This window comes from Haemorhous mexicanus, chromosome 6, assembly GCF_027477595.1.
Source record: "Haemorhous mexicanus isolate bHaeMex1 chromosome 6, bHaeMex1.pri, whole genome shotgun sequence".
Taxonomy (NCBI): Eukaryota; Metazoa; Chordata; class Aves; order Passeriformes; family Fringillidae; genus Haemorhous; species Haemorhous mexicanus.
In genome coordinates this window covers 29,708,528-29,733,930 of record NC_082346.1, presented here as the reverse complement: position 1 = coordinate 29,733,930, position 25,403 = coordinate 29,708,528, and the positions used below count along the sequence as shown (strand labels likewise).

General features: G+C 42.5%; 1 protein-coding gene across 2 annotated transcripts; it reads right to left on the bottom strand.

Annotated features, from left to right (window-relative positions):
* Nucleotides 1–947: 947 nt before the first annotated feature.
* ZFYVE1 (zinc finger FYVE-type containing 1) lies at nucleotides 948–23,863 on the bottom strand. Of its 2 annotated transcripts, XM_059849616.1 has the most exons (13): nucleotides 23,722–23,863; nucleotides 22,893–23,114; nucleotides 22,220–22,756; nucleotides 11,386–11,890; nucleotides 9,366–9,580; nucleotides 7,588–7,694; nucleotides 6,675–6,783; nucleotides 6,011–6,108; nucleotides 5,795–5,912; nucleotides 5,289–5,459; nucleotides 4,340–4,520; nucleotides 3,734–3,847; nucleotides 948–2,643 (listed from the first exon to the last, which is right to left on the bottom strand). In XM_059849616.1, exons 3-13 carry the CDS (start codon nucleotides 22,715–22,717, stop codon nucleotides 2,411–2,413), a joined length of 2,349 nt encoding a protein of 782 aa, XP_059705599.1. In that variant the 5' UTR covers nucleotides 22,718–22,756; nucleotides 22,893–23,114; nucleotides 23,722–23,863; the 3' UTR covers nucleotides 948–2,410. The 2 variants fall into 2 exon arrangements, with proteins under 2 accessions (XP_059705599.1, XP_059705600.1); XM_059849617.1 differs by lacking the exon at nucleotides 22,893–23,114 and having other exon boundaries at nucleotides 23,722–23,861.
* Between the last annotated feature and the right edge of the window lie 1,540 nt (nucleotides 23,864–25,403).

Here is a 25,403-nt window from a genome sequence, read left to right as displayed (position 1 = left end):
TTTTCTGTAGAGCTTTCTGTCCACAGACATCTCTTAGGGCTCTTTTATTTATTGAATCCTAATGTGTTAACACTGAATAGCATTGGGCTCTGCTAACATCTATCCCCTTTCAATAGCTAAGCCATTTAATTTAGTATATTCTATACTGTGTACTCACACCACCAAACAGTACCAGAAAAAGTAAGTGCTATTCTGTACAGGAAACAGCAGGGACCTTAAACCTGAAATCTTTTTCTTTTTTCATTTTGGAAAACAAAGATCCCAAATACACCTCTCAGCATTCTCCAGAAAGAATTACACCAAGCCTGCTGCAGTTCAAGCACTTTGTTTTGTAGAGAAACATCATAGAACATTCAGGTCCAGGATAATCTATCAAGAAGAATGGACTCTGATACTGACAGGTTGCTAAGTTACTAAGACCACATATATATTAAAAACGTTTATACATTTTCCTTTTGATTGAGTAGTAGTTCTTGCTTTGACAAGGAAAAAAAAATCAGACAAGTTGTTGAAACAGATGCCAAAGATTTTATACAAGGAATGTCATGGCTGCTTTCTCTTTGTGCATTAACATGGTAGTAAAGCTACATGCATAAACAGCACACAGGGCACAGCCTACAAACCAAGAACACATTGTTCACCCATTAAAAAAATAAAGAATACTTTGAAGCACGGAATTATGCTAGATGTACAGAATGTCTTTTAAGAGAGGATTTCTACCTACTCATGCCCTTACTTGGACAACAGTAAGTTTATGGCAGACTTTTGCTTACAAAAACATAAGACAGTCCGCAGTAAACTTGGCCAGTACCGAAGGTGTCCTGGAACATCTTCTAAGTCTACTTCCTTGTGTAGGCTGGATGTAGTTGTGAAGGGACAAACACTTTGTGAGCACGATCTTTCAGAGACAAAGTGAGAACCGCTTGTTGCAAGGAAAGTCAGTACACTTGTTCAGAAGATAAAGTTCTTTATAGCAGTTAATTTAATAATACAGTCTTAAAACAGGGTGTTGGGCATCTCATCACACAAGAGCACATTTAATAAGCTGGGGAAAAAATACCACAGTTGCAGGAGTCTGCATTAAACTCCAGCCACTCCAAGAGGAGGCAACTCTCATGTAGTAAAAGAATTTTTGTCTATGTAAGCCAAGAAGGGAGAATTTTAGGCTGTTTAATCCACAATGGTCTCATACTTCTTATAAGTGGAACCACAAATCCACAGTACATGACAGTATAAGTTAGGTTAAGTGGTGCTTTTCATAATAAAATCAGTGAATTCATTGCAGTCCTTTCATAAAAAGATGAAGTCCAGTGAGTGCCAGTTGCTAGAAGCAAAGAAGAAAGGTTTCATTTTCCAGGCTGATTTGTAAGTTCATATAATTAGAAGAAAGTAAGTCAAATCTGTGCAGTTTCTATGCAACCATATCTGAGAACACAGAGGCTTCACAGACTATAGGATCACTTAAAAAGTGGGGGAAAAGGAAAGTCATCACAACCCAAACAACTCAAACTTTGTATCTCATAATTGCCTACAAAACTTGTTCTCTTCTTCTGCTCCAGACAAAACTTTTAACTGCAATGATCTTGCAGAGAAACTTGAAGAAAACCTGAGTACATGAAAACATTGACAGGGAGAGAAAAACCCTACTACCTTTTGATCTGGTATTGAAGTTGAAATGTCAAGATCAGAATGCTTTGCCTCCTGCCATAGGATTTGCTTCACTTTTCAGAGCTCTACCCGTCTCTGTCAGAGTCTGTGTTAACTTGATACCTCTTGCACTGCAAGACCATTGCTCATATCAAAGTTCAAACAAACTTGTTAGTAAATCTGGGTTTAATCTTCCATGGCCAGAAGGGCAGCACCTCTAGATGCAGAGCTGGCTGAACTACCAGGTGTAATTCATATATCAACACTGGAGATTCCTGGCAGCACAGAGTCCAAACCTTCCTCACAGGACATCACGATCAGCAAGACATTCCAAAAGAAGAATTAGAAGGCCGTAATTCTGATCCAATACAGTAAGGAACACCACCATCCATCATTTGAACTAGGAATACTCAAAGCTTCATTTTCAACCATATTCCTAATGTACTAAATTATACATAGTTTTTATATATATATATATATATTTTGGGGGTTTTATTTTAATTGGAATAAAATACACTGGATTTTGGGTTGCTCATTTACAAGGGAGCTCCCTCCCTTTCCCAGTTAATTTGAAATTAAAACCTAGAGGCTGAATGTAAGCTCATTCCCAGTGTTCAAAGATGGATGTAACACAAGAGGAGGCCAGAAACTGGAAACATGCACTCTGGCTGCAACAGGTTAGAAGGTAAAAGGGAGACCAGATATTTTCATTTGTAACCCTGAGAACATAAGGAATTGCAAAGATCTGGAGAGCGGCCTGGGGTTAAAGGTCACCAGGCTTTTTATTGCAGTTAAAACAAACTCGGACCGGGTGATCCCATCCGCGAGAGGGAACCGCTCTGCGGTCGTGTGAGCACTCGTCACAGAATCCCTGGCCACAGGCCCGACAGTGGTGCTTGGAGAGTTTGATACTGAATTCCTTCCGGCAATTGTGGCAGTGCAGGATTTCATGATCTGGTACCCAGTATGCAGGTCGGGCAGCATCTTTTACCAGACCTAGGGAGGAAGTGAGGTGGGGGATGAGAAAGAGGGAGAACAAAATAATCCATGAACATGAGCATATCAAGAATGTACTCCAGTGGAGGCACTCACACACTGCAAGTCATACCGCTGCCATTAAGGGGGACGTGACCTACTGACAGAATCCTTCAATGCAATGAGCAGCCATTTAGAGTATTCTACCATTCTCCCACATTCTGCCTCTCTTCAAAGAGTAAACTGTGTCTCTTTTAATAGTGGCATCTTCCCTTACTCAGACTCTTCCAGAGGTTAAGACACTTGCTTTTCCCTACCTTCAGTTTCAGCTGTGGCCAAAAAAACTGCCAAGCCACCAAATCAAATATTCAGAAATGCATGTACTGTCTGAACTGAGAAAGGGATTTATTCTGCCCTTCATTGAATCAGAGAGCAAACATCCACAAAGGTGAAGGCTGGACATGCTGCTGTAGGCAAAGCAGCTGAGCAATGATCTGTGCAATGAGTAGGAAGTCAAGAACAACAACAGAAGATTCAAATGTGAAATGTTTGCTGACATACCTAAACTGCCACTCAACACAAGAAAGAGCAGCAGAGGTTCCCTGCACTAAGCTCACCATGAAAGATGAGACTACTAATTACACTTCCTCATCCTTACCAACCTGGACAGCTTCAAATTCTCAGCCCTCACCTCAGAAGTACCAAGAAGTACCAGCCGTATTCATCATCACATTTAAAAGGCACTCAGCATCTCTGAAAGAAAACCAAACCTGATAAAATGCTTCCTAATTGGCCAATCTTTATGGAACTTCAAATGGCAGGTCACTGCAGTGAATCCATCAGGGGAGCATGAATTACTCACAGCTTGATGCACAGTTTTGCATAACAGGGTGAAAAGAGAAAGTGTGATCTGCAGAAACAACATGCTGAAAACCAAGAGGAAACATCAAGCAGAAGAGGTCTAGAGGGCTGTAGAACTCTCAACCAACAGTGGTATCATAGAGGTGCCAGCCTGTCACACAAACTCTTGAAGCTTAATAACAAGTTTTGCTCTTTGAAAACAAAAATGCCTTTAGACAAAAAAACCCCATCAGAACAGAAGAGAACTCACCTAAGGGAATGTCCATGGCTGTCACCACCGCTCCAAGCGTGTTTTGCACAGCTTCCCCCACCTTCCTGGCAATAAGTGTACCCCCTTCCTCATCTGAAGGCAGTTCAGCCACATCTGCATGACACAAGAGTGAAGGGCTCAACACCTAAATCCACCAACCTTTTGGCCAAGTTTCAGTTAATTTACATTAACAAAACCAGCAGCAAACATAAAAGGCAAGTTGTAATCTCTCCTCAGCCTTTATGTTCCCCATCCACAATCCTGGATTGCAGAGTGTTCATTTTAGCAATAATGGACAAAATATGTAGTCTGCTGTAACATAAGCACCCCTGCTCTAATGTTAGCACCAGACCATTAGCAGTTGCTAGGAAAACAAAGTAAAGATACAATTAGAAAATAATTTTGTCAGCAGTTCAGGTGTCTGGTAGGGTCATCTTTCTTCCAAAAGGCATTGACCTCTTTAGCTTCCTTACCAAAAACTGTTTGGAAACCCAGTGTGAACAACACTGTCTACACCCACTGAAAATGGTTGTGATCCAGACATTAGGGACAAAGACTTCAGGCTAGTGCTCAGGAATAGTTCTGTCAGAATCAACTCAAGATTACCTAACTGGATGCCCCTGTTGTCATAGCAGTTGTCACACACACGCACTGGTGCTGGTCCCCAGCCTCGCTCAGGCACTGGACGGGTCTTGGAAGAACAGCCATCACAGAAGCCCTCTCCACAGGCCCGACAGTGATGCTTTGTGTCGTTATCTTTGAAAGGCGTGTTGCACTTCTTACAACTCTAATCAGAACAACACAGAAGGAAGAACTGTTAATTTGATCTTCCTGAAGCAATAAATAGAGAGCAGAAGCCCAGGATGGCAAGCTTCAGACTGAAATTGTGAATAATACAGTTACACACAAGACTTGGGTGCTATCAGCCCCATAACTTTACCCCAGGGAAGCGATTTAGAACAGTAGGTGTGTATTGGTTAAGCCAATACATTGCTACGATCCCTTTGTTCACAATCACAAATAAACACAGCCATAACATGCAGGGCTGAATGATAGATATTTGACCTTTGTGTGGGGTAAGAATTCAGAAGGCAGTTTTCACTGAAGAAGAATCTGTGTTCCCACAAGACACACGGAATCCTTTCCTAGTTGAACTGTTTGGGTCAGCTTTTTGCATCTGGAAATCGGAGTTTAATCTATAAAACTAATACTATCAACTGCAGTGGCCAGATTTAAGATGTTGATTATTTGCTTTGAAAAACAAGTTCATGCAAGCCAGGATTTTCTGTAATATTGCTGGGATAGTAGCTCACAAAGAGCAGGGAGAAACCGTCTCTTTATCAGGGCTGGGCCAAGTCTCTGTTCTTAATTTCTCGGGCTAAGTCAAGAATGGGAAGAGGAGAGAGCACTTCAGTTTTTTCAAAGTTGTAGGAGTAGGGATTGCTGCAGTAAAACAAAGAAGCATTTAGAATCTGCAAAGTACTTTCTTACTTAAAGAGTAAGGAAAAGGGGTTTTAGCTAAGCAAAGCCTTTCTCTCCAGCAGCTGCTATTTACCAGAATCTGAGAGTTGGGTCTCCAGTAAGCTGGGGCAATCTGGTCTGTCAGCCAGGAGGTCACAGCTTTTGTGGGTCCCAGGCTAAGTTCAGATACTGATTGGGCCATGAAATTCATGCCATCCAACAAACGCTGGGCTGCATTGTTGTTGTCTTTCAGAAATCCATCAGTCTGGAATGAAACATATATTGATTTGAGAATAAAAACAAGGAAAGCTTTTTTTTTTTAGATTCAGATGGCTCTGCAACCCATTACTCCTGATAAACTGGAGGGCAAGCAGAAGTAAAAGGTTCACCAGCCCTGCTTTGAAAGACAGAAGTAGGTAGGCAACTTAGCCATTTCAAGATAGCCCAAAGATGTCTGAAAGCCCTTACAAAGTCTCTTCTGAACAGCAGGGACCAGCTTAATAAAAGGCAATCTATTTTCTCCATCAACATCCAGAAGAACCAAATTAGCATGTGCATGGCTGCACACATACACAAAGACTATCCAGCAACCAGACTTACCCCTGGCCAGACATGCTCAATTTCTGTCCTCACTACAGTGTTCACAGGGTCTTGGTTGCCAAACCAGTACTGCCGGCTGCGATACACCACCCCGCAGTTGGGGCACTCGATCACGTACCTGCACAGGAGGAGGACAGGTCACCTCTCTGGCAAGTCCCGTGCACCAAGCAGCACAGAGACCACAGAGAGCAGAGACATGCCAGCTGCAGTACTCACCCTGACCAGGCATACTTGGCAAGGCCCAGCCATGGGGAATCTGTGGAAGCAGAGGTTTTTGGCACCACGCTGACCTCCATCCCTCGTTCGTAACAGGCCTACAACATAAAGGCTCAATTAAATCTACATTACTGGGAATCCAAATCTACATCTGGCTGCTGTTTGGCCACGTAAAGCATATAATTAGCATACAGAGGTCCACAGCAAAGGAGCACTCATCAGAACTCATTTAAAAACAAAGCAAAACCAAACCCACTATCATTAAGAACATCAGGGAAGTATTTCTGCATCAATAATGACCATGACAGTAGCCAAAAATTTTCCTGTATCCTGCACAGATCCTTCAGAAGAACTGGCTAATACTAAGCACTGGGCATAAACAAATAAGAGTAACTATGTCAAATATATAAAAGGTCAACATCACCCAGGTTAAGAGCAGCCAGCTTCAAATTTAGCTAGAAAATGACACATAGCACACAGAGCTGATGAACTCTTCTAGCAAACATACAAATCAAATAAGGATCAATTTTTCTTGTCAAGGCTATGAGCACCTCTGACATTAAAAATAGACAAAGAAAGAAAACAGGCACATGCCTGTGATATTCCTCATTTACTTGGTCATCCTTTCCTTTTTCATCCTTCAGACCTTGTCCTTGTATCTCACCTTGCAAGTGTAGACTCTGTTATCATACTGGTGAGAATATCTGCATCGACTTTTGGATTCATGAGGGACTCCTTCCTTTGCATGGTTCATGCTCTTCTTACAGCCACACCTGAGATGCAAGAGCAACTCATGAGTTGTTGTTCTTAGACCCAGGACAGATGTCACCAAGATTTCATTTTTACTGCTATCTTGCATTTTTATAGATATTGTGCCCTCAAACCATCTTCACAATTGTACATACAGCAATGACATAATTTATTTTTGAAAGGCAGGCTCTCCAGAAGGAGATGTAGCAACCGTTTCTCATACAAAGCAGCACCACACAACAATTCACTGCAGAAAATGCTCAGCATCAGAAGCATAACCAGCCACAACATTGTGCTGCTATACAGCTCCCAGACTCAGAGCACTGACTGCCATCTACTGCCCTTCCAGGCTCAATCTTGGGGCTCTTTTCAGAGAGCTACAAGCCAAGATCTAATCAAATATGGAGCTCCACTTAGACCTAGTCACTGAATACAGACCCACTCCATGATGTATGCTTTAGGATTGTTCATACTTCTTGGGCAATAAAAATGTCAGGAAAAAAACATCATAAAAAATTTCAGGGGATTTATTTAGACACTCCTTTCTTCCTGCCCTGCTTGCATTTGGGAAAAGATACGAGCAGCACAGGTTTGTAGTCATGCACAAAAATAGAGTGGGCAGAAACCATGCATCCAGCTGGGATGTGGCAATAGTGGCTGTCCAGTTCACATAAGAGTTGAATTTCAAGCTGATTTTGCCTGGAAGTACTAGCTGAGGATAGATGATGTCAGAATGTCACAGAAACTTTACATTCTGTGCTGCAGTGCTGCAGGTGGGGGCAGCACTATCCTCTAAGAGGATGGAGAAGCATTTCTTATCTACTTACCCACAGCTGAGGCACACAGAGGAACATGTGAAATATTCATCTGGAAAGAAAGAGCTGTGAGCCATCTGGTCATCAGGGATCTCCCCACTGAACCGGTCACTAAGAGCCTGTCAAACAACAAAGAATGAACTGGAAAGGGATTAAGGGCAATGAAGACCTTTTGCAAGAAAAAGCATGGATTCCTCTACTGGAGGGGGAGGCAGAGAGAGTACACAGCTAACAAATGTGTCTAAGTAGCCTGGAAAAAAAAAACAAGGATTGGAAATGAACCAAGAAGGCAATCTTGCACTTGTATGGAAATTACTTGAATACTTGTAAGATACTCTTTTTCTCTGCTCTCCTCTCCTTTTGTCCCTAGCTTGAATTTTGTAGTAGAAATGGGTGGTAGAAAATTGCATCCACCTCTGTGCATCCAATCCATGCTCAAAATACCAGGGTTCTTGCTAAATGGGCTTTGCATTCTGGAAACCTCTGAAAAGAAACTCACAGGATCACCTCCCCTCACAGGGTTGAGGTAGGTGAAGTGGGTGTATCTTTGCTGTGTAACAAGGGTTGACTGCACACACACACAGACTTGTGTGTACCTCTCTCACCACAGCTTCCCTCACATAAGTACTATATTTAAACATTTTATTTCACATAATTTCAAGGAAATTTGCTTCACATTGTCTTTTAAGTTTGACTGATACTGATACTTTTGAACGAACTCAAAAGTTAAAGGAAGTGGACAGAAATCTCTAGAAAGTCTTGTGTCCTCAGCAAGTGAAGCAAAAGAAGTTAATTTGTAGTTAGTAGTGATTTGAACACAGCAAACACTTTACTGGTCATGAATTTAAGTATACCAACAGCTGTATCTGAAACCAGGCTCCTTGATTAATGCAATAATGTCCTAGAAGTTAAACTAAAATTAATGATTCCAACTGTTTTTCCCCTAGCTGCCTGTCTGTTCCCAAATGCAAAGAACTGAGTACATGCCACCCTGACACTTCCCTCTGTGCTTCAGCTACCACTAACGCAGAGCAGTCAGAATTATCTGTTCCAACAGCTGTGACTAACACCAGAAAAGACTGCTAACACTACCCCCTTCTGCAGATATGTCCTGGCTCTGCCTGCCCCTCCCCAATGACAACTATGCTCTTCAGGCCAAAGAAAATATGATGTTAATCAGGCAGTGGTATGTGGAAACTTGTAGGAGACTGCAAATTTAAAGACCCAAAAACCCCTCTGACATCCTAGCATCTAAGAAAATCACTTGCTCTAAAGTAATACATCATTTGACGTGATCCCATCCTGTTCCCTAGCTACCAGCACAAGTCCTTCTTCCTTTTTGCCTCCTAGCCCATGGGTTATACTACTCAGTGTTAGGTTTCGCCAGCTATTAACTCTCCCCAAGTCACTTGCATTTCCTCCTCTTGTGCTGAGGCCAACTTTAGGAATTTTATTAAAAAAAACCTTCGAAGGTCTCTCTTTGTCAATCACTGTCATTAAGTACTTGTCACTCACAGCATCAGTTACTTTTTTCTTCCCAGCTCCGATTTATGATCTTGCTCAGTTTGGCTCTTTAATTTTTCTTCCATGGTCTTTACTGAAGTGTTTGTTTTGAAGTAAAAAAAAAACCTACTCAGCCTCCCTGGCTGTTAGACAAAATTATCATTCTCATGGAAGACTTGCATGCAAGTCTGCATTGCTGTTTCAGGTGCTCTGCCTTTCTGAGCCACAGCTGAGTTACTAGCAACAGTGGTACAAATAAACACTGTGACAAACTCTTCTTCACTTACTTTTAGTGCTTTGTAGATAACCCCGGGCTGTCTAGGTGACCGAGTAGTATTGTTCTCCAGCTGCTGCTCCACAGCTCGCCTAAGCCCAGAGAAATCTGTTGGAGGATTGTATGTCCTTGTTCCCTTGTAGTGAATTGAGCTGAAAGCCTCAGGAAAACAGCTTAGCTTCCGAAACCGATCCTGAATGAGCTTCTCAGGAACCTCAGAAGGATGATCTATATATAAGAGCATAAGCAAGTTCATATACAACCGATTGTTTAAAATAATACTTCAACTGCATAGTACTTTCATATGCAATATAGACCTAGTTTTCTTAATTAAATCTTCTAATACATCTGGAATGCAGTTATCATTATATTCTAAAACAAGGAAGAGAAACTTTCCAAAAGCAGTCTCTGTTTTGTGATACACAGCTTTAAATTCTAAGACTGAGTTTCTCAGGTAAAACCAGACACATCTAGATTTTGAAACACAGATATCCAGATTAAGGAGCAAGTTAGGACATAATACAAGGAAACACAATGTCAGCACATTTGTTAGTTCTTCTCACCAGACCATAACTTGGTATAGCTATTCTTAGCACCTGATAAGTGGAGGACATGAACCTTACATGGGCTGCCTGTTCTCCATGCCAACCCTGTAGCAAGGAAGACCAAGCCTTTATCAACAACCTGTACATGGCAAAGCACTTCAGAATGGGCCTCATCAGGTCAGACTCCACAGAGCCAACCACATTCTCCTGCCTGCTTCCAAGTACCTGCTGTACATTTCAGAATAAGGCAGGTCCCATCTTCCCTGTCCTAAAACTACATAAACGCACTTACTTCAATTATCCATTGAGACATGGTTACAGCTCTCTGCATATGCTAAGAGGCTTCTTTCCTATTCCTACTGTGATCAGAAGTGACCATAAAATTTTTTTTTTTTTTGGTGACCTTGACTTTGCATACAGGTGCAAAGTGTCCTCATGGGTCACTAAAGGCTGAACTGATGAAACAGCAAATGTCAACAACTTCATGAAAGGCTGAATTGCTAATCAGCAGATTGGTATATAAGGAAAGGACTTGCCTTATAGGTAAGTTAAAAGTTATTAAGAAGCTACTCCAATAATAACCAGAAAGAATGTCAAGTTCTTCTACTAGTTTAAAACCTCACTGTTTAGAAAAGCCAAAATGAGAATGTGGGTCAGCCAGGACTGCTGAAGTATTTATTACACAAGAGACAGCTCCTAGATGTTCAAAAACAGCAGGACTGAGCCTCAGCCGCTGTTGCCCATGGGATAGACTCGGGTCGGAGAAGTTCATGGAGAACTGTCTCCCATGGGAGGGATCCCACACTGGAGCAAGTAAAGGACTCCTCTCCCTGAGCAGCAGCAGGAGCAATGTGTGATGAACTGGCCATAACTCCATTCCCTGTCTTCCTGCATGGCTGGCAGGGGAGGAGGTAGACTGGGAAGGAGGAAGCTATGAGGGAAAGCTGGTTTTAAGATTTATTTCACTTCTCATTACCCTGCTCTGATTTTGTCAGTAATACATTCAATTAATATCCCCAAGTCAAGTCAGTTTTCCCCATTATGGTATTTAATGAGTCATCTCTCCCAGACCTTATCTAAACTGGTTAACTTTTCATTATATTTTCTCTCTCCTGTCCACTTGTGGAGGGGAGTGACAGAGCAGCTTTGGTGGGTGCCCGGCACCCAGCCAGGGTCAACTCACCACATCAGTTTTCACCTTCATCTGTTGTCTCACACATGCTCATGAATTTGTATGACGACCCCTCCTGTGGCTGGCAGAATTCATTACTATTCAGTACTGATGTTCAGCTGGCTAAGAGGATTATTCTAGCTGATTTGGAAGAGGGAATGCTCTTCTAGTTCCATAGCCTGGTTCCCAGACTGAAACCAGTGAGAGCAAAACCCAAATCACATTTTTACAGGGTAGTAAAGAGTGCTGAATATTCAATGCAACCTGATAGTTTATAGACAGTGTTTAGCACGTTGTAGTTGGAATTGCCTACTCACCAGAGCCTAGTAGCTTGGTGTACACAGTCTCGTGAAAGATGATTACACCCGGACCCAAAGTTGACAGAGGAACATCTAGGCCACAGCGAGCTGTGGTAGCTTTTAGCTCCTTGGTGAAGTGTTTTAAATAAGCCTCCGAGGCATCACCAAGGAATTTGAAGAGGTCATTGTGGAGCCTGTCAGCACGAGTACGGTAGATGACAAGGTCAGAGATGGCCAGGACCTTCAGCAGCAGCCGTGTTCTCTGGCTCAGGTTGACAGTGGCCCCCAGCAGGCCCTCTGTATCAATGACCACCACTTTGCGGACAGGGTCATAGGCTGCCCAGACTCCAACTGTGCAAGACTCCTGCGCAGGAGACGTCTTGAAGACTTCCCGGCCATAGAAGAAAGTGTGGTTAAGGGTGTGAGACTTGCCATCCCCTGTGTTCCCAAAGATGGACACTACCTTTAGGTGCTGGTCAGGACTGCAGTCCAGTTTCTTAATAAAGTCTTCCTCATTCCTTACCTTCCAAAACAAAAAAGAGAAAAATATTATAACTATGTAATTGGAGTAGACAAAACTGAAAACACAGCTGGTGTCAGAATCATAAGACTAAAAAGAGTGATTACCTCCTCTTCAGATTTCATCATAAGTTTCTGAAGCACCAAGAAGTACAAAGCAAAATACTAGAATGCATTTTTGTAAAATATACACATTGATGGGATTTATGTTGTTCCATCATGTTTGGAAGTGATGTTTTGGAAGTGATGCTTCACTGTGATTATGTATGTAGTCAACTCTAGTACCTCACCTGATTCTCTGAGACAGCCCTTTCAGACAAGGGAGCACAACATTACTTCCAAGTCTGTCAGAACAGCTACCTGGAGCATGACAGACTTTCTCAGTAGCACTGGTCTCCTGACAAGCATGCAAATTCAAGAGTGAAAGAGGGGATTGCTTTTACCACTTTAACTCGCCTCATCCAAAGAGGTTGAGCACTTGTTTAGGTACAAAAATCTCTGCCATGCACTTGTGCTGCACCTATCCACAGCCAGGGGTTCTCAGACACAGACTGTCCTATTCCCACTGCTCACCAGCTGATCAATCCTTCATCTGGAAAGTCGGAGCAGAGAGGAAGCAGCAAAACTGTGCACTGCAGTCAGGTGCTTGAAACAGGTCAAACTGGCTCTCACAGAAGTGCCACAACTACCTCAATGATCCCTTTCATAATTTACTGTATCGTACTTTAATTAAAAGATAAAACAAAAGAACTCACACACACAAAATCAAAAAGAAGTGTAGGTAACTTGCCTTTGGCTTTACATAGTTTAAGTGTCAGGCATTGTGCTGTCTAGGCTAAAGAACTGGGCATTTTCTGTTCAGATACTGGAACAACAGGAGCAGATAAACAAGCAGTGAAATGGGCTAGGGCTCTGTACAAGAGCCTGCCCTTATCTTGTTGTAGAATAGGTCCTTGGCTTTCACAGGTTTCATGCTTCATTCACTTGTTTAGCTCTTACTTTTCTGTCTTCCAACAGATTTTATCTGTATATTATATGACAGGGAAGAATATGACAAACACACTTTTTGAGAAAGATTAAATTCATTTTCTTCATCTCAATTCACTCTTCAAGGAATCCCCATCAACTGGAAAGAGCAGGGCTTCCATCCCCTCTCACCTGCCACTTAACTTCTGGAAGCTCTTAGCTATTTTCATCCTGCCAGTACAGTTGGAAGATCTCACAGTCTATGAACCAGAGAGGCAATGAGGTAATAAATGGTTTCTTTGAACAAGCTTATTTGTACATCAGCAAATTAGTTTAAGGCTCAGCCAGCCCTATTTGCTTTGGTCACATCTATCAACAGCACCTAGACTTTGAAGGAAAATAAAAATCAGCCAGTGTGCCAAAACCATAAAAAACAGCCAGTGTGCCAGATTGTGGTTGGGAACAGCATTCACAAAGAAAACCTGTGAGCTGTGGGCTTGCAGTAGCTTCTCACAGACTCAAACTATTCAAGGCAGCCTCACAGTGTAGAAGAAAACAGGAAACAAGAGACATCAAAATGCTCTCAAGAGAATCTTTCCTGGTGTCTGTGGGGGAACATCAAGATACACTGAAATTACAGGTGCACAAGAAAGGGTCTGCTTTCTTGATAGCTGTGATTATTAGCTTATCATCAGGAAGGTAGCTTAGATGATGGATGCAGTTTTGTGCACCCAGCAACATAAGTGCAACAGGCTATTAAAAATGCAACTGGAAATTCCCTACTTTTGCCCCAGAAGAAATTTTTGTTGATATCTACAAGTGTCTCTTGTTATCAAGTGACAAAAAAGATTCCCTGTGAGGAAGAGAAACTTTCTGCTATGAAACCCACAAGATCAACAGAGCTGAGAGATGGTCCCTAAACCACAGTAATTCAAATCCTGTTTCCTCAAAGATCTTAGGCTAATTCAGGTTGAAAATGACCTCAGGAGCTCATTACTTCCTCTGATTTTCAGAGTCTTCCAAAACAAGAGATTTTGACCATAAGCAGGTGCTCAAGAAGAATCAAAGCTGACTTTTAAGTCCAAGCATCTCTAGTTTTCTACCTTAGCTTGCCTCCTATACCTTTTCTTCTGCATGACTTTCCATGGAAAATATAATTTATGCCATTACTCAAGTCTTCCACATATAACTTAAAATTCATCATCTAATTACTCCAATTTGATACATAAATAAGTGCCTCTAAAAGACAAATTTCCTGAAAGTTTGATGAAAAGGGACAACAAAGTAGAAAAGAAAGACTCCAATAACCTTACTGAGGAAAGAGCATGTCTCATATCTACCCCCTGCCACCTCCAAGTCACAGTAGCAAGCTGAGCAGTCTTGCCCACATGTGTTAGCCAGTAAGCACACTAGCTGGGCCATCAGAGCACACATACTGCTTCTTACTCAAAAGGCAGAAAATGTGGACAAGCACTAGATAATGGGAAGAAGACATCCCAGAAATTAGACTTCATTAATTCTACTGGTCAAAGAGTTACTTTTTACTAAGTAAATGTTTTACAGTAGCCTGACAAAGCTTCTGCAAAGGGCTGTGTCAACAGATTAGTTTCTAGAATTGTGTACGTCATACGAGTAGTTCCAATCTGGTATTCAAGAGTAAGTTATTAATCACTTATCACTTATTAATCACTGATCCAGTGAACACTTAAACACATTAATCACAATTGTTCTCAGTGATCTCCTGGCCTTCAGCCAAGCTGACAGTGGACATCAGTATTTTCAGGTCTGGAGTCCTATAGAGCCTCAAGCCCAAATTGAAGGACTTGACATCAGATGGAGAGAGGACAAAATAAAGCAGGGGACAGACATGCTACAGGGATCTAAGGTTAGATTCTCACACTTAGATCTTATTCCCCATGTGGGTGCGGGTCTGGCTCAAGCAAATGAAAGCATATGTATTAGAGGTGTTTCCTAACCTGAAGGGTTTTTTTCCTGTTTATTCATCTTCACTGCAGTACCACCTCTGGGTTCTGTTGAAAATTGTTATCAGCCACAGTACATACCCATGGATAATGCTGTCCTTGAACTGAATATATTTTTCAGACCAAAATTATCCTGTTCCTTCCCACAGTGCTGGCATAGGAGTTCAGGTTCAATATCTTCATGGGTTTGCATGGAGCTTAACAGCATGAGTTTCAACAGGACTTACAGGTCCCTGCAATGAAGGGCAGAGGCTGCCCATGTGTGAGGCCCATGTCCATTATAATAGAACTCTGAGAGAGGCAAAGACAGAAGAGTTAAGTCCTGCTTAACAACCCTATTTTAAACGTTTTAAGACAGTGGTGGAAAAAAATCAAGAAGATTGGAGGTAACCCAGTTTGACTGGACTCCTCCCTTACCCAAGAGGCAATACTGACTGAAATATTGCTATTACCAGGTAAGTTAACCTTGTAGACAACAGCTAAGTTATATCAAACTTCTGAAAGCAGAAAAAAGACTACAAAATCCACTAAACTGTTTGCTTGCTGAAAAAGTACTTTTTCAAGGACTGAAAACTAATAAAGACTTTGAGGTGAATGCAACTGCTGCAAAAATAACACTAACATAATAGTATCATCTAATCCTAAAAGGCAACACTAAACAGTGATGCAGAAATCATGGTTTTGTATCCTAAATACCTTTCAAGTTCCTGTAGTTATTAATTTGGCCACAGAGCTACCAACTACCACCCCAAAGTCACAGTTCTAGCAGCAGAGACCACATCCACATGAACAGACTTGCACAGATAACATCAAGTCAATGAGCAAGTTCATGCTGTCTTCCTAAATACTCCTAAGAGGAACTCAATTACCTGTGTGGACACTACTTACACCACTGTCCTTATTAAGAGGGGCATTTACAAACTTACTTGTATAACAGTTGCTAGAAAACAGTAAGTCTGGTTATTTTCCCAATTTCTGGGTGTTTGAACCAATCAGGCCTAAGGACTCAATCTTCTGCCTTTATGTGATCTTACAGCAAAGCATTAACAACCCAGGTAAAAAAGCCAGAAGTGTGTACTGCAGTGACATCTGCCTCCCAGTGATCACTGCAGAAAAAAGAAAGTGAAAGCAATGGAAAGGACAGAAGGGCGAGAAGACAGCAAGCTGATTTTACTTTCTTGAATCTACCCCAAAGTACTCACATCCCATTCCTACAGGAACTATCCAAGAGCACAAAAGGATTCTTTGGAAAAGTGCAAAGAGGGGTACAGCAGGGGAAACACTAAAACACCCCATTTTCCCCCTCAAGACTATTTAGTTCAGAAACTGAACTAAGTTCAGGAACTTCTTGAATGAAAGTGTGGGTAATTCCAGAGTGGCTTGCAGGGTCCCTCACCTGAGAGACAAGACAAGAAGAGTGGAAGGAAGAGTCAGTGACAACTGACTCTTCCTTCCACATCAGCACTCATTCAGCAGATGGACAAAAGAGACAGGAAAGAAGCAAAGTATTTGACTGTAATTAATGACCAAGAGTACTGCATCATGAAGAAGGTACAAGACTGGTTCCAGGGAAAAGCACTGTTTGTAAGTGGCTATGTTAAAAATTAGCTAAGAGTTAGCCTGAGACTGTCAAAAGAGCTGTGTTTGTTAAATGGATGGCTCTCTCTCCTACCTTCTAAAAATACTCTTCAAAATACTGGTATATGTCCAGTGGAAAAAGGAATTCTCCTAACTAGCAATTGCTGAGTAGTTTCTCTATTACTTTATTCCAAAGACAGAAAAACTGTGCACTTAAATTTAGGTGAACTGATAACAGAGTGAGATAGGAGGAATACTGAAAAATAACAAAGTAATAAGAAAAAAATTCTTAGAGTGTACAACAGTAAACTCCCAAAAATACTTTGGCAAGAAAACGTCTCTAAAGCACAAAGAGGAGGAAAACTCATCTATAGCACATCAACAGTATCAAGGGACAGAAATTACATATCCTGATCCAACAGATCACACCAGTCTAAATAATTCAGATCCTTCAATATTTTTTCTTCCTCCTTTATATCCATGACAAATATACTAGCAGGACTTTAGACCTTATTCTGGGACTAAATTTCCCAGAAATTTACAGCTGACTGTGCTACCCTAAAGCACATACAAAAAAAAAAAAAATACCCCATCAAAAACACATTCCCCCAACAGCAAATGAAGCAATAGTGTCACAGGAACTAGCACTATTTGCTAGAGAAATGCAAGTCAAACTTAATAGATCATGACTTTCTTTCATAAAAGAACACAACATTAGCTCCCATTAACGGACAAAGAATACTTGACAAGAAAAAGTATTCCTAGAGACTCCATTCTCTCATCCCTAGACTTTATCCAGGCTCAAATCAGTAGATAATAAGGAAAAATTACAGTACTTCCATCAGGTTTACAGCATGAGTGAGAACAGCAAAGCAGCTAGCAACTCTGCAGAGTCATCACTATGTATGTGTAACTTTTTAACAGGAGGGGACAGAGGAGGACACAAGGACTATTATGCTGTTAGTGACAGGTTATTTAATGATTGTACAAAACGGTCTGCACTTAAATAAGGGCTCTGGGTCCTTCTGCGTTATCTTAACTGACTGCAAAGCATTACATAGATGCTGCTCATATTTGCTGAGGGGAAGATCTTTCTCCTTTAGATGTCTAGACCTGCTAAAAGGAATAGAAAAAACCTCAAGGAATGGGGCTATATTTAGGAAGTTGAGATATCTATTGGCACAACAAAAAGACCCTGCCAACTGAAGAGAGGGAGCTCATATGGGTATCTCAGGGGAGACACAGCAATAAATATATGTTCCTTTTCCTCATAAAATTACACAGCTGGGAAAATTATTTTTGTGACTAAACAGAGGAAAATTTTTTTCTTCTAGTCTCCTTAGTAAGTCAGACTACAAAGTCAGTACCTTTTATTTTTGTTTGGAATTCACAGATTGGATAATTTTTTGTGACAGAGCTAGTTTCTGGTCAAAGATGAGCAAACTCTAAGGCAGATTATTAATAACCAAGCATGTCCTCTATCTTCTGGGGTCAAGGAAAGACTTTTTCTACTTCTATTAAGCATATGTGCTGAGTCCTCAATTAGGGCTTTGGACAAAATGCTATCATGGAAGCCATTAGTGACACTACAACCAAGTTCTGATCTTGTGGTAAGAGCTCCCAATATCTGTTCCCCAAGATAAAAATGTTGTTATGCATTGTTAAGCATTCAGCCCTGCCTCAAAAGCAGTAGTAAATGAAAGTTCATTGTACAACAGACGTATAGCTCTGCTTTATGCTAAAGAGCTCTTTTGCAAGTGTGTTGCATAAAGACAAAGCAAAAATTGAAACTGTTCCAGAAACTGCATAAATATAAGTACAAGCAACAAACAGAGATCCAGGTGAGTGGAAAAATTCATGGGATAGTAAGAGAGCCTCACAATTTAAAACAAGTATCACAACCTGAGTCATGTTTTTCTTGCTGCATTTCACTGTGTTTTTCTTAATAGATACACAATAGTTTAAAAAACCCAGGTAATTGACTGACTTCTAATGGGAAGTGCCTCCTGTGCGCAAGGGGCAGCACTAGTGACAACACAATGATGCTTGTCTGAGAATCCAGGAAGTTAGAGATAAGAAAGGAAAGCTGACATCTTGGCAGAGCAGATCAGATCAGGAGATTCAATTGAGGGACATACACATATAATAAAAGAAGGCACACAGTTTGAGTCTAACAAGGCAAAGAGGAGATATAGAAGACATAAAGAGAGCAGTGTAAGTGGAAGATGTAAAAAGTGACATGACCAAAGCAATTGACTGAGGAAGTAATCCCCACAATATCATTCTCAGATGAGCAAGGAAGATAGACTATGTCAGGGCCAATTAACAAACAGATGTAGCAGTTATCAAGAACAATCTGATTGAAGCCTCAGCTTTAGATATGCAATAGATAAGGCCAAAAGTTTAACACTGTGTAAATAGAAACTGCATAACCGAGCTTGAGGAAGACAGCCTAGAATGGGGTCTAAACTGCAGGTGATGCCAGTTTGTAAAACAGTCAAGTTTTGTTTTGGAACAGAAGTCAGTGAGGTCTTATGAGGAACAGCAAGTCCTGGAAGAAGGAAGAAAAAATTCATCATGTATGTCAGGATGCCTGGGGACTAACTCACAAGAGTTGCAAAGCATTGTGCTGTGTGGTGTGAGATAGCTGGGACTGGGCTCCATGAGGAACAACCTCCCTCTCTGTTCTTCCACAGACATGCAGTACAAACTTGGATTTAACTTTTAACAACCTTTTTTTTAACATGAGATAGCCAACCTCTTTCTGAGGTGCTCAGATACAGTGCTCTTATGATGAACATCACAGAAAAAGCTTGTATTTCACTGATACAAACTTTAGCTACCATTAGTTTTCTAAAAACAAGCAGTGGTTTAAAATGGGACCTTTTCTGTCTATATGAATTTGAACAAGCAGAAGAAGTCCTCAGCTTTCTCAGCTTATGCTATGCCTGCAAAGCACAAAAAGCTTTCAGCAGGCCAGCACATCTGTGCAACATGGCACAAAGACAATTATGCAGATCTCAGAATTATCATTGCTGTATCTGTGTAGTGCTGAGCCCAAACTCAGAATTTCCACTTCTCCCATGAACCAATTTGCTTAGGCACAGCTCCTTAAGGATTAATCCACATTGCTTCTGGATCTAGAACTAGATCAGTCATTTGCTTACACACTATAAATATTCTTCAGTTTTAGAGCTACCACCTCCAAGAAGCCAACAGGAACAGCAAGATGAAACAGAACCACTTGAGCTTAACAACTCCAGGTTCCAAAAGGAAACTAAAAACCTAATCTTTTAGCCCTGTGTTCAAGTTAGATGTTTGTAAACAAATATACATGAGTGATTATCTCAATCCATCATCTGCTGCTCCAGCAGCATTACCTAGTTCCATCTAATTGGCGGGGGGGAATTGGTGTAAGGGTGGTGTAGCTTTTACCATCTGTAATCTTGTAGCTTTTAACATTGCTATGGCAGAATCTACCATTGATAGCAAATCAGCAGTTTCCTCTCTTATTTCCCAACCAATGCAACAATTTTCAAGTTCCAAAGGTCACTAACAGTTAAAGACAGCTGAACTACATAATTCTGTTGAATTCTTATCCTGTCTGCTCAAACTTAAAAAGCCACACACTCTCAAACTCTGAACCTCCATATTTCAAGTTACTAATATTTTGGCATTTTTGGACAAAAAGTTGGTCTAAATAAAGAACATTTTAATGATTTCTCCCCAAGTAATGACAAGCACAAAATAAGAGACTGATGATCACTTTCCTATAGCTCAATTGGCTCCTCAGTATTACCAAGAGCAAAAGATGACTACTTAGCTCTGAAGATATTTTCTGTGGCATCTGACAGGCCTTTCTAAACAAAGGTCCTTATGCTCACTAGCAGAATTATCACTATAATAGCAAGCACTCTTTAAATTCCAGCTGTCAGAAAATAATTTAATTGAAATCTCTCAAATGTTTTGATACTGGCTGTGAGATGTCACATACATATTCAACTGTGAGGAAGACAGGACCACTCCAGATGGAAGAGCTCTGATTCAACATCTTGATAGTGAAATAAGATCATTTTTGGAGAGCTTTTCCAACCCAACCCTGTTCTCACCAAATCAGTATGATCTGATAAAGGACCACTGCTATCCCAATAAGGAAGTTGGCTTTATTGCCCATGACATTTAAATAGCAAATGCACTTGCTTGCAGGAGGCAGCCAAAGGTCTACCTCAATAAGGCTTACAGATTCATGAGTATAAATATAACTTAAACCAGTACAACCACACACAGACACAGTTCGTGAGCAGCTTTGCAGGACAGCCCTGTTCCAAGGCATTTCAGAGCTTGCTCTAGTGGCCAGAGGAGGATTATTGAAAAGTCTGTATCTTAAAGTACTAGTTACATCTGTCACACGTTACAAGGAAATAAGTGTGTGCTTAGGGCTTGGAGGCATTCAAACTTAAGAATGCTACAGACCTGAAACTTAAGCACTCAGTTTACAGTCACTGCTGTCCTACATAGTGTGTGTTTTATGTCAGTGCACCATAAGGACTGTTATCCTTTCCTCCCTTTCCCTTTTAAAAGCCATGACAGTTTAGCAATCGGTCCACCTGAATGAACAAAACTATGACCCAAGCATCTTGCAACTATTCTATTATTGTACAATTACTCTGTACATACATATAGATGTATGTACACACACTTCTATAGTACAGAATAGATATGAGATACTTAAGTCAGGTTTCCTTTAGACGCATGACAGGCACATCAACTGTTACTACTACGATGGATACAAATAACTATCTAGAATAAGAATATAATCCCAATTCTTTTTAATGATGGTAGCATGAGTATGTTAAATTAGATCAACCTGATACTGAATCTCCAGGTGACTATACATTTTCTTTCAGTGGCTGCTGAATAAGATTTAACATAGGGAATGCAAACTGAAAGTCAGAAAACAAAGTTCAATTTTTAGTTGTGTAATTAATATGCTCTATGGCTTTCACACATTTTGCCTTCTAAAATGCTTACCAAATATAAGGGCCAACAGGAGAGTTCTCTAACTACATATATTGAATGCTAGACTTTCTAAAATAGTGCCTCCTGGGAGGCTGCTCCTAGTCAACTAGTTCCTATCATTTTTATCAGCAGACCTACCCCAATGGCAACTTCCCCCTCTTTCAAAAAAAGGCTAACATGTAGTAATATTTGTGACAAGCAATATAGCTTAACCATAGTGTCTGTAGAACTTGTATGGAACACTTAGGATGCTTATTTCTGTTTTGTTCTACTCCTAAAAATCAGATGGATTTACTGGTGCTAAATGCAATGGGTTGCTGTCTTGTATTAGCACTACTTGGTACAGTGCCCTGTCCTAGTCATACAGCAGGAAATTGTCTGTCAGCACTCCCATTTGCAGGACACCTACCGCAATACAATGTATTCAATTCTGTTCAGGAATGATTAGCATCCTGCACAGACAGCTCTTATCTTAGTTGTGTGTGTCTCAGTACAGAGTCAATTCTTCCACCAGCTTTGCTTATCAAGCCTCTTAGAGGAGGCTCTTGCCACACATAAGGTTTTAATGAACTTGACCTTTTGAGGAACTCATGAGCAAGTCCACTCGAAGGCACTGTGTCTTTTCAGCCCAAGATGCTCAGTGGCACTTGTACTTTACCTGACCATCATTTTGCTATCATTGCCACCAATTACACTTCAGGTATTAACCATACATCACAGCAGTCTCTTAGACTAAGAAAGAAACTAAAGCATCCTGCCTGTTCACAACAAACCACAACAGTTCTTACCTGAATCTCTTCAGTTTCATCCACCAAGAGGAAACTCACAACCTTCTCTGTCATCTTCCTTCTCTTAGTCTCCTCATCCATCTCCTCCTCCTCTTCCTGTTCTTGGGCTTTGCCAGCATGGTACACAGTGACAGGGTGCTTCCTTCTGTTCCCCCCAGCATGTGTTCTCTTCTGACACTCCACACAGAGGTTGATTTTGCACACCTGGCACCTCACTGCTGCTATCTGCCTTGAGCCTGTCATACTGGCATGCATTATGTTCCCATTGGCACCTTTGCAGGAGTCACAGTAAGGGACATGGCCGGGTCTAATACGGGTCCGTTCATGGTTCCGCAACCTCTCTGGCTGATGCAGCTCTTCTTCACAACGCTGGCACTGCAGGCTCCTGCACTCATCGCACTCAAAGATTGCTTCATCTGTCCCACTGCAAACATAGCTTTCCTGGCACAGGAGTGTCGTGTTCTGTCCTTTCTCCACAGTTTGCGTGTGGGCACTCATCTTCAGGTTTCTTTAAAGCAATGTTTTTCTCTCCTGTTTCTGTTCCAAACAATGATACGTGTAAAAGTCAGTTCCAAATTTACTATTTCCACAAAAGAAAGAAACACAAGAGGAATGTTGTCTGTACTTAATTTTAAATAATGAATATATGTTTCTGTAAGATTCATACACTGACCTGCCTTGCAGGAAGTGTTATTAAGTGCTAATGAAGTTTTCTTGCTCCAAAATAAACTTAGACAACGTGGCTGGTTTCATGTATTATTATACCCAAATGCTGGTATACATTCTTTCTCTACTTAGCCGTTTAGCGTACTGTCAGTGATGAGAAAAAAAAACCCAGCCTGGTGTGCTTCAACAGATACAGCAAGTATTTCCCTGAAGCTCTGAACGGAGACAGCTGGTGACACAGAGACAAAAAAGGCATCAGAAATGTACAAATGCATATACATGTACACACATACACACAAAAGGACCGTGTCAAGACTAGAAAATTCTCTGCTTTCACTCCACAGCTAAGCTCCTCCTTCAGAGAGTTGACAGTATTTATTTGCTGGGAATTTCCTGATGTGCTTTGCCAGATAAACAAAAATCCGCTCTCTTTGTGCACTCCTTCTAGTAACACTAGAAGATGATCGCTACCGCGGTCAGGCTGACAGACGACGGATTTTTTCCCCTCTTCCTCTGCGCCCCAAGCTCTGCCAGAGCACAGCCCCGAGACCAGCGCCCGCTGAGGGCAGCCTGAGCCCCGCCGCCGCCGCCTTTGTCTCGACCGCTGCCTCCGGGCCGCCTCCCTTGCTCCCAGCCAGCGCGCAGCCCCTCTCGCTCCGGTATGACCCTCGGCGCCCCCTCTCCCTGTCAGTCCCGCGGCCTCGGGCGGGCGCTCCCCCGGGGGTGGCCGCACTTGTGGCTCGTCCGCCCGCGGGGGCTGCAGGCGGACCCCGCGACCCGCCTGCGGTTACGTAACGGCGGTGCCGGCCGGCGCCTCCCCCCGCGCTCAGACCTACCTGGGGCTGCGCCCGGCGCCTCGCCGGCCGGCCAGCAAGGGAGAAGCCCCCGGGTTCCTCCTGCCAAGCAGCGGCAGCGGGCGGGAGCCGCGGTGGGACCTGGAACAAAGGCGGCACGGCACGGGGCGCCGTGAGCCGGGCTATTGTTTACAAGCCGGCGGCCACCTTTCTTCCCCTTCCTCCCGCCGGCACCCGGTGACTAAGGACTGGGGTCCCGGCCGCGGCTTCCTCCTCCCCCCCGACCCCTCTGCGCCCGGGGGGGAAATCCCGGTTCTCCTCCCCCAGGAGTCGACCATGCAGTCGGGACACCCGGGGGGACTGAGCAGGGCAGGGCCGGCCAGGACCCGCGCCCCCTCCGCCCGCTCCCCTCGTCGTCAGCCGGGATCAGCTGATCGCAGGGAACTTCGGGGTTATTTTCTCAGCGCGGAGACGGGAAGGCGGCGAGCTGAAGGCGGGGCGGCGCTGGCACGCCGGGAGCTGTAGTCCGGAGACTGCAGCGCCCCGGACTCGCCGCGCCGGCCGGGACGCGCGGTGCCCGTGGCGGGCAGGCGCGGTGCCGCGGCCCTAGCGGTGACGCGGAGGTTTTCTGTTCCCCTCGTTTTGTTTTCGCCCCACTGTCTCACACACGCCTGGGCTCCCCAAAGAGCTGCGCCGGAGGAGTGTAAACAGCCCCCAGCAGGGTTTAAAGGGATGAAATTCGTAGTGAAGTTCTTTCCTCCCGCTGCCTGGAGAACGAAGAGGCGGCTGCTCCCACGCCTCCGAATCTGGCAAATGAATGGATCACGGTGTCTACCTGAGAAGAGAGCACTTGGCGCCCAAATCTCATCTGCCACTCATAGGTTTAAACGAAGTCTCGCCAAGGAGAGCCACTGGTCACTGTCATTGCAGCCTTTGGGGTTTCTCTCACGTCTGTAGCTTCAACCTATGGGTAAACATCATTTATATAGCTGAAAGAGTCTGCAGGTCCAAAATAGAGGCACACACCTGCCAAGAAATGGCAGATTCACTGTCACAAATTGGAGCCACAGGAATGGGAGGTGAACCCCAGAGATGATCAAAGAAACCACTCGGTGAGGAAGGACCTTGGCCTGTAGTGGCTCCAACCTCATATTGGCTCATGGGGTGCTACAAGAAAATAGCTAATTACTTTTCATTGGCTCTTTTAGATAATATGCAAAAAATATTTTTGTTGTAGCATAGCCAGTGCACAGGCAGTTTCTCTTCTAAAGTAACAAGAGTTTTCAGATGGATGTTCAGATCAAATGCTAGCGGTTACTTCACCAGAGGAGGGACATACACTTTTTTCCTTCGGTGGACATTGCATGTTGATAACCACTAATAGACAGCTATAAGGTGCCCCATCCTTTGGTCCCCTGCTTCAGTTTTAGACAAACAGTTTAAAAAGGGAGCAAAATTACAAAAATTGGATATCCATGTAGAAGGCACTGATTTCAAGTTTTCCTTTGAAGTATCATCATTTCACAAAACTGAGTCAACAGGTCCAAGTACTGTGAAAATGAGGCATCAATGAATCTTCTAACACAAGGAGTGACTGAGGCCCTCTCAGAATTAAAGTCTATTGCTGAAGTACTTTCGTTATACTAGATTGTACTATATATTTGTATGGGCATATACATGATTTATTTATTTTATGCAGCTTAGTGGTGATGAATGACTGAAGA

Coding starts and splice junctions, on each gene's coding strand:
- ZFYVE1 (XM_059849616.1), bottom strand. CDS start 22,717: ATGAGTGCCCACACGCAAACTGTGGAGAAAGGACAGAACACGACACTC. Junction 6,784..7,587: donor TCTGTGTGCCTCAGCTGTGG/GTAAGTAGATAA, acceptor CTTGCATCTCAG/GTGTGGCTGTAAGAAGAGCA. Junction 6,109..6,674: donor ACAGAGTCTACACTTGCAAG/GTGAGATACAAG, acceptor TTTATGTTGTAG/GCCTGTTACGAACGAGGGAT.